General features: G+C 41.6%; 1 protein-coding gene across 1 annotated transcript; it reads left to right on the top strand.

Moving 5' to 3' along the window:
* pde6c (phosphodiesterase 6C, cGMP-specific, cone, alpha prime) lies at positions 1-11,158 on the top strand. Its single transcript, XM_085284586.1, has 22 exons — positions 1-683; positions 1,265-1,417; positions 2,309-2,398; positions 2,539-2,679; positions 2,774-2,848; positions 2,965-3,029; positions 3,906-3,972; positions 4,201-4,248; positions 4,341-4,490; positions 4,747-4,890; positions 5,210-5,275; positions 5,395-5,550; positions 6,052-6,159; positions 6,256-6,365; positions 6,447-6,534; positions 6,626-6,726; positions 6,860-6,967; positions 7,129-7,192; positions 7,502-7,576; positions 7,702-7,785; positions 8,848-9,001; positions 9,091-11,158. Exons 1-22 carry the CDS (start codon positions 216-218, stop codon positions 9,138-9,140), a joined length of 2,565 nt encoding a protein of 854 aa, XP_085140712.1. The 5' UTR covers positions 1-215; the 3' UTR covers positions 9,141-11,158.
* Positions 11,159-11,580: the final 422 nt, after the last annotated feature.

Here is an 11,580-nt window from a genome sequence, read left to right as displayed (position 1 = left end):
GTCTGTCGGTTGCCACGAGATGCGTTACTCCCTTTGGGGACCGCGGAGGAGGATGCACAGAGGCTCAAACGGACACTATTGATCCATCCACCCCTGCAGGCCCCAGCACAGCTCCTACCCTCCAGCTTGGCACTTTTTTCCCTGCAGGTGATGCTTTTTTAAAAGAAACAAAAACAAAAAAGGGGGGGGACTGTGGCATAAAAAAGAAAGAAAAAATGGCAGACAAGGATAGTGTGGAAAAATATCTGGAAAACAACCCGCAGTTTGCAAAAGAGTACTTTGATAAGAAGCTGCGCGCTGAAGCTCTCACCGCCGCCTTTTCGGCCAACGTGGACATCAAAGACACCGCTTCGTTCAAGGATGTTAACGCCGTGCTAGAATCCGCCATCATTTTCGAGCTCGTCAAGGAGCTGCAGAAGCCGGAGAACATGGAGCAGGCCCTCCACAAAGTGCTGCAGAGAGTGGCCCTCATCATACAGGCTGACAGGCTCAGTTACTACATGTGTCGAGGCAGAAACGGAACACTTGAGCTCGCCACCAGCCTCTTTGACGTGACTCCGACCTCCAAGTATGAGGCTAACCTGGTCGATCCGCAGACCGAAATCGTGTTTCCTCTGGATATCGGTGTTGTCGGTTTTACCGCCACCTCCAAAAAAACGCAGAATGTTCCTGATGTGTCAACGGTGAGGAGTTGTGACGTTTTGTACTAAAATAAATAAACAAAACAAACTCAAAGAAAAAGTAATAATCTAGGTTAAAAATAAATAAATAATAACAATAATGACTAAATAAAATATTTTTTTCTTTTTTTTAAATAAAGGCTTTCATACAGAAATCAGCTACTATATAAAAGAGGCAATATCATAGTTTGTATCTATTTCCTACATTTATATTCATCTTCCCTGTATTATTTATATTTAATAAGGGTCCTGCTATAGTAAATACCGAAATAAGCTAATAACAGAGAGGAAACATATATTTTTCACATCGTGCCATGTTTTTTCTAAACCAGGTAAATATCAGAATTATTTGTCATGTGTCTGCATCTACTGCAAAAATGTGCCTGCAGCACTGATTGTTTTCATCTTCTAACTGAAGACAGTTACTAATTATATAAAAATGTAATGTAGTTGTTTGTTTGAAAATGAAAGGTTTTGGTAGTTGATGAACATATGAAAATTTCACGGCCTTTGTAGTTTCAAATAAATAGTTTGGTGGTTTAATAAGACGTGCTGAAAGTTATTTGCTTTTTCTCTCCCCTCAGAATAAAAAGTTCTCTGACTTCGTGGACAAACAGACTGGATACAAGACCAAATGCATGATGACCTTCCCTCTGATGGCTGAAAAAGAGTGCCTTGGAGTCGTCATGGCGCTAAACAAAATAGGAGCAGAGCATTTCACTCCAGAAGATGAGGCGGTAAGGATACAAGCTTAAGTGTGTGTGTATATATATATATATATATATATATATATATATATATATATATATATATATATATATATATATATATACATACATATATATGGGTTTATCCCTAATGGCTTTCAGCGTGTGGCATTACATAATGTTATTAGAGTGTCATCAAACGATTATTACGCCCTCTTTGTCTTAACGTCTAAACTGCATCTTATTTGGCAGTAATTGTGTTAAACACATGCATAGTTGCTCTTCTTTTACTTCTTTTACTGCGCTCAAGCCGTTTGAACTGTGCAGCTAAATAAAGGTTATTGGCGTAATTACATCTTACCAGTGGGGTGCAAAACACTTCAATTATGTCAGTGGGAGCCAATCAGACCTGAGTGACTCGGTGCGATTGCTTTCGAGCACTAACGTTTAAGTAAGGCATAAAGATTTAAATATGATTCTATTATCTCTGTAGTCTGCATCAGAGACCATTCACTACTGCCTCTGAAGCCATACGCTCACAATGAGGTACAATTACTGGAAGATTAAACTGGGTCAGAAGGAAATTGTGGTTTTTTTACAGACTCTTGGGAGTCTGGCGATAGTGTCTGGTAACAGTGATGATTTTCAGAAGGAGAGAATTGGTTGATGATGTGCAGGGCAAAGCCTTTAACTCCTAAGATGAAAATCTTGCACCATACAAAAGTAATTTCCAGCATTTAAGAAAAAAAACCCCCACGCACTTAGGATCAAAGTGAAATGAGATTTCACCTGCTTTCTATCATATTATTCCTACACAGTTACCGTTATACGCAAAATCGTGTTGCGAAGTTGCACTGTAGCAGTAAAGGTTCTCATGTGTCACAGCTTTGAACCTGCTGTCTAATCTGATTTGGTCCTTAGCTCTTCCACAAGTACATGAACTTTGCTCAAGTCGTCGCCCTGCAGCACTACACAGCCTACATGTGGAATGTGGAATCCAGGAGAAGTCAGGTAAACCCAACTGTGCCGTGTGTTCAGTCTAAAATCACTGATGATTCTGTCTCCTTTAAAATCTGTATTTAAAGAAAAAACAAAAACAAGCATTTCCCCCACATGCTTTCCTGCATTCACGTTTTTACTTCTGACTTTAGGTGCTGCTCTGGTCAGCCAGTAAAGTGTTTGAGGAGTTGACAGACATTGAGAGACAGTTCCACAAAGCACTGTACACCGTAAGGACCTATCTACAGTGTGAAAGATACTCAGTTGGTCTGTTGGACATGACCAAAGAGAAGGTTGGTTTTGCAGAATTGATTCAGTTATGCAGTTAGGTAGCTGCACACATAAATAACCCGATGCAGTCATTTCCTGGGTTTTATTTTCCTCCAGGAATTTTATGATGAATGGCCGGTGAAACTTGGAGATGTGGAACCTTATAAAGGACCCAAAACACCAGACGGCAGGGTAAGACTTTCATTTATATCTTCATTAAATCAGCTCTCTTTTTCCATGTGGCATTTTTACCTAATTACATTTTTTTTTGCAAAGATCATCATCAAGATCATTTGCTTTTTGTACAGGAAGTCAACTTTTACAAGATCATTGACTACCTCCTGGAAGGCAAAGAAGAAATCAAAGTCATACCGTGAGCAACACCGGCTACATACAAATGCACTCAAACATTTCATTTCAATATACAACATAAAAGCCAAAGTGCACTTCCCAAAACCGCTGACTTTAAGTAAGTAATTTTCTGCTCTTTATCACTTCTTCTCCTTCCCGCCTGTCAGCTCTGGCATCACTACATTACCCAAAATGAATAATAAAAAAAAATAAAGTCACTAACGAGGAGCCTATAGAGAGTTTAAAGAGCTCGTCTTGGCACAGCAGTGCGTTAGGATCATGATATTCATTTGTAATTTAATTAGTAATTTAACAACAAGTCAAACTACTAATTAAATTGAGTACAATTACTTTAATAAACAATTTGATTACATGTGAATTGTTCTGGTAATTGTGTTACATAAGTGCAAACTACAACTTTAAATCGACTGGAATCTGGTCAAATAAAACTTACTTGAGTCAGTTTACCACAAGAATGAATTATTTTAAGAAATAAACATTTCATTTTTATATTTCAGTTGCATTTTACTCAAAACTATTACCTCATGTTTATGGGAGCAAATAATTTTTTTGCGAGTATGTGTCCTTGACTTGTAATTGAGAACATTATAAATTTGAGAGGCTATATTTTTCAAAATAAAAGTCCTAGCTAGTCCATGTACAAAATGGTCAAAATTGCAGGTAGTCAGTACATTTTAAAATAGATGAAGCAGTCACGCTTGCCCACAACATTAATCTTCTATTTAGATAAGAAGTAATTCTGGGGGGGGGGGTCTGATGAATGTTATTTGAAGACTAACAAGAAGGTGTATATGAGTAAGTCTGCTTTGAAAGAGTGCCCACTGTTTAATATGTGTCTCACTCAAATTCACCTTGCTGCGTGTGCTTCTTTTTGCAGTGGTCCCCCAGCCGATCACTGGGCTTTGGTTAGCGGCCTACCAACCTATGTGGCAGAGAATGGCTTTGTAAGTACATTTTCTTTTTAGCTGAATTACCAAAACGAGCAAAGAATGAAAGTAACCTGTGTACCCAACAACAACTGATGCGGTCTGATTAAAAACCAGTTGTGCATATAACCGGTGCATTTATGTGGAATACAATCTGCAAACTTTAAAGGCCACATGCAACAATCAAAGATAGATTGATTAAAACTGTTGATACATGTGAAAATATTTTTTTGTGACTGCTTGCAGATTTGCAACATGATGAATGTGGCTGCAGACGACTTCTTCACTTTCCAGGTGCGGGACTTTTTCCTCTCTTTGTGCTTGGATGGTTAATGCACATTACACGAAAACATAAAACGTATAAAACACATCGCCGTGTCTTTCAGAAAGAGGCTGTGGACGAGACGGGGTTTGTCATCAAAAACGTCCTGTCGCTGCCCATCGTCAACAAGAAGGAAGAAATCGTGGGCATCGCCACGTTCTTCAACAGGAAAGACGGCAAACCGTTCGATGAACATGACGAACAGATCACTGAGGTTGGCGTCCTCTCTCACCCTCGCTGTGACCCTCACACACAATGTCATGTTGTTGTTTGTATGTAAATCTTTAGCACTCCTTCTCTGTAGCAGAAAACTGCATGAATTTGCATGTTGGCTGTATTACTACGCATATATTACACGAGGGAAAGTGTTTTTACAGGAGTTTGATGTAAATCAGGGTTATGCGGGGTCACAGCTCAGTAGATCCTGCTTCTTTTTTCTCATGCTTTCTTGATCTCGTTGTTTGCACCAGGCCCTGACACAGTTCCTCGGCTGGTCAGTGCTGAACTGTGACACCTATGACAAGCTGAACCGTATGGAGTGGAGGAAGGATATCGCCCAGGAGATGCTCATGTACCAGACCAGATGTACCACGGATGAGCTGCAGTCCATTCTGGTTAGCGTCACCTTGCCTTTTTCTTTCCCGAAACTTACCTCTGACCTCTCCGCATTTGTTCGAGAAGCAATTTAAGCAGGGATTTAAAGTAGTCAAAAGGTAATGCACTGTGAAAAGCTTATTGAGTAGCAGTCCTACATTACCAGCTATTAGGGAACTGATAGGAGGTCTAATGGATGATATATCCACTTGGCAAGAGAAGATTTGACAAGAGTTTACAAGGGTACTTCTGGGAGTACTTGTCTGAAATCTCTGAAAGTATAACATAACATGCAATGTAAATGTCAGCTGAAATGCTTGTTCTCTCGTTTACAACCAGAACACCAAGGAGAAGTTTGATGCTGATCCTGAAGACTGCGACCAGAAAGAGATGTACAAACTGTTGGTGAGCTGCTCATCAGTCAATCGTTTCATTTAGTTTGAACCAAAATAAAGTTGGTCCACAAGAAAGACACTTTAAGCATTTCAGGGAATAAGCCACGCATGTCATGTGTTTCTGTTCAGAGGGCAAACATCCCGGTGGCAGACAACGTCAACGGCGAGAATCTGTACCTGTTCTCCTTCAGCGACTTCCCCGTGACCGAGTTCGACCTCATCAAAGCCGGCATTCGCATGTTCTTCGAACTCGGAGTCGTCGAGAAGTTTAAAGTTCCCGCAGAAGTGAGTCCTATAATCAGACGCTTGCTTTGATAAACCTGTTCAAACAAGACGCGCTCGAACTGCTCTCCCAGTTCTTTTATCATTTCTTGACGTGGCGTTCTTGTCCTTAAATGCTCCCGAAGCAAAGTTCTGATGCAAACATAAAGATGATCATCATGTTCCAAATCCTTTGGAACTTAAAACTGCTGCTATTTTATTAATAATGAGAGAAGAGACGAGCCTTGGGGACACAGAATGTTCGTGCCATCATCTGTGACTCTTTTTTGGCAACAGGCAAGCTGCCATGGCTCTGTTTCACTGGGAACAAAGAAGTGGATGCGATCCTTAATTAGACTGTCGAAGCGTGCCATGCTGTACTGCAGTTACAAATATGAGTGATTCTCTATAGTGCTGTAGGGCAAGAGTTGCTTTCCTTAGGCATGAAAAGAAAGTGCACCAGCTATACAATTTCCTCTCCTTTTTGCTTTGTTTTTAAATCCGAACCCTCCCTTTCCCCCTCAGACACTGACCAGGTGGATGTACACCGTGAGGAAGGGTTATCGTGCCATTACCTACCACAACTGGAGGCACGGTTTCAACGTAGGCCACACTATGTTCTGCCTGCTGCAGGTAAGGCCTGCACAACATCCAGTTCTTGCTACATAGATTAAGCACAAGCCTTTTAAACTTTTCTAAGCTCTTATTTGACTCTTTCTTCTACTACAGACAGGAAAGCTAAGGAAATACTACACTGATCTCGATGCCTTTGCCATGGTGGCCGCTGCTTTCTGCCATGATATCGACCACAGAGGAACCAACAACCTCTACCAGACAAAGCAAGTCAAACCGACTCTTTTATGATCGTGTTTGGCAATATATGGACCAGTGTCTAAACTGTCTCTTTTTTCCCCCTGTAGGAGTGCAGCTCCTCTGGCCAGACTTCATGGCTCCTCCATCATGGAGAGACACCATTTGGAGTACAGCAAGACTCTAATGGGGGAGGAGGTACGACATTTTTTCTTGTCCAGTAATTTCAGTTGTGATATTTAAAAAGGAAAAACACACGCGTTTGATCACTATTTATGATCTCCCGCAGAGCTTGAACATCTTCTGCAACCTCCAGAAGCGTCAGTTTGAGAATGTGCAGCACTTGTTCGACGTCTGCATCATCGCCACAGATCTGGCGCTTTACTTCAAGTAGGTTTGCTGCAGATCGGCCGTTTTGCAGCCACAGTTAATGCGAGACGTAAAACAACGGCTAGTCGAAGACGTGATCGCAAAAGCTGTAAAAAAGCAGCCCAGTTGATGTGACCTGTTTCTCTCCACACAGAAAGAGAACCATGTTCCAAAACATCGTGAATGCCACGGAGCCAATGACAGACGAAAAAGAGGCCACGGCTTTTGTTTCCAACAACCCCATCAGGAAGGAAATCGTCATGTATGTAAACTGATTTAACGTGCTGAGAAAAGTCTGTCAAGTTGATTTTAGAAAGATGAGGAGATTTCTGAGACAGCAGGCCACGGCAAATCATCAGCGTGTTGCACGTCCTGTTTTTTTTTCTTTGTCCCTCTGACTGTGTGTTTGTCTCACACCTTCAGGGCCATGATGATGACAGGTTGTGACTTGTCAGCCATCACCAAGCCCTGGGAGGTACAGAGCAAGGTGGGTGACCTTTGCAGCGCTGACATGGCCTGATTTCAAAATATCAGGTGAAGTTCACAAGAAAATAAAAACTCTCACTAATACGGGAAGAAATAAGCTATTTGTGTTATTCTGTTTGATATCAGTAAAAAAGTTCCATATTTATAGCTGCTAGAAGACATCCTGACCTGAGCCGGTGAAATCCCATGTGTAGTTTGAAGAGTACTGAAAATAACTCGACGCGCTCATGCTGTACTTCCGCCACTGCGTGCCTTTGATTTCCCTGCATCATCACGCTTTGTTCTGTTTGTCGCCCTGTTTTGTCTGCAGGTGGCTCTGATGGTGGCTGCTGAGTTCTGGGAACAGGGCGATTTGGAGAGAAGTGTTTTGGACCAGCAACCAATTGTAAGAGCCGCACCCCCTCCTGTGGCTTTCTTCTTGTCCGTTCACGTTTTGGTTTGTTTTTTAGCATTACAGAGCAACTGTTTGACCCTCTTTCACCTGAAAACTCTTCCTCTTGTCTCTCTCAGCCCATGATGGACAGAAACTGTGCCGAACAGCTCCCCAAGATGCAGTGTGGTTTCATCGACTTTGTGTGCTCATTTGTGTACAAGGTGAAAACTTTTTTTTTTTTTTACACTGTGCCGCCGTGCCAAAAGATGACTAGTGGAGGCTGGTAGTGAAACAGACAAGAAAGGAAGTCTGGTCTATGTTGCAGTAGTTTATCTGTATTTTTAAACAAGCGCTAATACTACTGCAACTGTGTAATCCTACTGTGAGGGGCCTTTAAGAAAGGCAGAGCCAAACAAAAATAACTTAGCACAGTCATTAATTTTACTCGGAGCCTTTATAGTGTTTCCAAGGCAATAATATTTATTTTCAAGCCCTCCTGAACAGCTCGATGAAAAGCCAGGTGTAAGTGTTCCCATATTTCATAAATAATAATTAGAACAGAGAGGACTCTGTGGTGATAAAGTTGAACACCAAAACGATACACCAAAACGTCACTGCACAGCGCAGGAGCAAAAACATTGGTGCCGATTGCAAACTGGCAATTTCACACGCAGTGTCATTATTAGCTTTACAGAAAGCAGCGCAGCGGCATCAACCATCTTAGGTTGTGTAACAGGATGTATTGAGATTACCAGTTGAGCCCAGAAGGCCAGCTACACGACAGGTGAAGAAATTTAAAGAAACTACAGGACCTTTGGGGACACCGTGCTGGTGTGGTTTGGGTCTGTTTGTCCACAGAGAAGAGACACAGGCATGTTCTGAGTGATCACCTTTGGGATTTTTCCTAATCATGGCACAAAGAAACAAAGGACTCTGTCTGTACCTGATCAGTAAATTTATAGCAGGCGTCCTTCAAATACCCAGCATGCTTTCTGGTTCTGACTTTAAGCCCAGCCATTTCTTTCTCGGTTCAAGTTTGGGCACCAGTTCTACATCACTGGAAAGCGTGTATAAGTAATTAGTGTTGCTGTTAATTTGTCACCAGATGGTATTTACACTAGAATAAACACATAGGCTACATCCATGAATCTGCTGTCCTTGCAGGCCGGTGCTGTAAGAGGCAGAACATATTAGTGCAAGAGGGGGGAAAAAACTGCATTCTTCCAGTTATTATATAACATAAGTAACACATACTTACATTTCATTTGTTTTTCTTTTCCCAGGAATTCTCAAGGTTCCACAAAGAGATCCAGCCTATGTTTGACGGCCTGAACAATAACAGGGCACACTGGAACGAGCTGGCTGAAGTATACAACGCGAAGATGAAGGCCATTGAGGATGAGAAGAAGAAACTAGAAGAAGAGGAAGCCAAGAAAGGTAAGAATATCTTTGTGCGATCATTAATCTGTTGGCTCGACAGAAGAGTTCATCTTTCTTTTTTCTTTTTTTCTTCTTTGTATATTTAGCTGGTGGTGGCGGCGAAGGAGGGAAATCAAAGACGTGCACCATCTGTTAAGTTCCACCAGTGCTTGGATCTGAACTGATACAGTCTGTTTAGGACTAATCTAGACAACACTAGTCTTTCCTGGTCTGAAAGCTCATCTCATCGAAGCTTTTTCCTCGGTGTGGTCTCGCCTACACCGCTATAGTTCTGGTTATTCGCTGTTTCATTCATGTAGTCCGGTCCAGCCCTGTATGGTCTAGTCTGGTTCTGTGTAGCCTGCCAGGTCTGGTCTGCACTGCAGTTTGGAATAGACCCACCTAACCTTTTCTTCAAGGAGGGAAGAGTCAGAGACTTCACCGTGAAACCTGGAAGAGAAGCTGTTCGACTTTGAAAGACACGTTTCTCCTTCCTGCTGAACAATGCTGTGGACATTTTTAAAGAAAAATCATACTGTCGCAAAAATTCCTTAGCGTTAACCAAAAATATTTCTGACATGTTTTAAAAGTGTGGCTGGATAAACTTAAATATTCAGGAAGGAAAACCTAGTTATGTGTAGTTCAGATAGGGTGCAGCGTGTGGGGTGTACACATGCCAAAGCATGTACAGTGCTGCAGTAGACAATTCAGAGAGCGCTCCTGTTGGCAGTCAGTTAACACGCAGTATATTTTAATACTGTAGGTCGCACAACGCACTTAGCTGCTGCTATTTTGACAGTGGCAGACGTGATAAAGTGAGGGTAATGTAACGTCATGGCTACGGACCTGAGGAAAGGGGCTAAAGGGAATGTATGAAATGAATTCCTTCACATTAAGAGTAGGAAAGCTGCAATCTGAGGGATCTGTTAATGCTTTAGTGGTGAAAAGCAAGGAATGCATGTAATAGTGAGAAACGCACTGTCTTGAAATAAAGACCGATGTCTCTTACCTCAAAAGGCACTAAGAAGCTGTGTGAAGGTGTTTGTATTTTAATATGCAACTATATCTATATATACTTTTTTTTTTTTTTTGATTATTTGAGTATTTTGTACTTGGACTGTCTTGGAAGGAGGATGGAGGGGAGCTTTGAAAGAGGACAAATTATCACTAGAATCACATCCAGACGTCGAGTCTGTGTTTTGAACTTTATCGTCAGCTTTGATGAATTCCTCTGAGCTGCGCTGAACTGGGAAAAGACACAATTTTACTACACGGGTATTAAGATTGAACTTACAATTTCTTATCGATTCCATTTAAAAGTCTTTTTAAATGTGAATGATTTCACATGTTTATAGTTTATGGCATAGGAATTGTAAAATGTAAATTGTATAAACTTATTGAAGGTTGTAAAGGCAACTTTTGCTTCTTGTAAGCAGGCGAGCGTTGCAGTAGATCTACCTCTTCTGTAAGAGGATTTGATTGCCTGCCAGTGTTTGCGATCCACACAGCTTTAAATAACCGTCTTACTGAGGAGGTAAAAAAAAAAGGCTTATCATATATATGTGCAGAGACTTGTTTTTGTGAAGATGCAGCTAGAGCATCATTGATTGTACGGTGGTACAGGCCAAAGTCGTCTCCTTCTTTCTTCATTGATGTAACCGTGAGACAAATAAGGCAATAACTGCTCAACTCAGTGTAAATCTATGCCAACCACGTAAAACCAAATTGAACCGATCTGGGCTGAAAACGTAAGAGTTTACAGTGCAAGCAGAGTGCACTTTCTTGTTAGCACTGCGGCTGTGGCTTTCATCTCCCTGTTACGCAATGTCTCCTCTAATCAATGTGGCATCAATCAGAGGCACTTGATCCTATCAGAAGGGCTTTGGGAGTACCTGGAAACTACCTTGTCTGCTGCTTGAGGTGAAGCGAGGAGCCGTTGTAATCCCTGGATCCAAAACTGTGCAAGAAAACAAACATTTACGAAATGTGAGAGATATGTTTCAGTGATTTCATAATCTTATCTTGCTGCACACATTTTATATGAAATCTTACACCATCAGTTCTGTCTCCAGACTACTTTAACTTCAGACATTAGAGCTCTATCATTTGATGTATGAAATGACCTCTGTATGAGTCATGAGATGTAATATGTGTAAGCAAATAAAGGATATTATGGATGCAAAAGAGTAAAGAGCATCGCTTTTTTGGGCTTGAAAATAGGACAGCACGTGCAGAGGCGACGTTTTCTCTCTTCTTCGCAAGTTGAGTTATGCCGATTAAAATTAAACACAGGCAGAGAGTGAACCTGAGATCCTCTGGGCTTAGCTGCGACAGTGCTCGTCGGAAAGCCATATATCACCGGGGGATCTTAGAGGCTCCAAAGCTGGATGAGCCATTGGGGAAAGAGGATCAGTGGATTGGTTGTGATCCCTGCCCGATTCAGTACCATCTCACTTTTCTGCTCAGTGTTGTGCCTGTGACCTGCTGTGTGCAAATTCCGCCTGGAGAAAGCTGGAAATTGCACATTGAAGTGTAGGAAAATAACACAATTAAAAGCGGCTGCAGCAGTGCAATCCAGCGTGTGCGTTGCATAGAGA

Source organism: Mchenga conophoros, linkage group LG8 (assembly GCF_057382185.1).
Source record: "Mchenga conophoros isolate Kocher_MC1m ecotype Shallow Benthic linkage group LG8, M_conophoros_male_GT1.1, whole genome shotgun sequence".
NCBI lineage: Eukaryota > Metazoa > Chordata > Actinopteri > Cichliformes > Cichlidae > Mchenga > Mchenga conophoros.
This window is presented reverse-complemented; position numbering and strand designations above follow the sequence as displayed.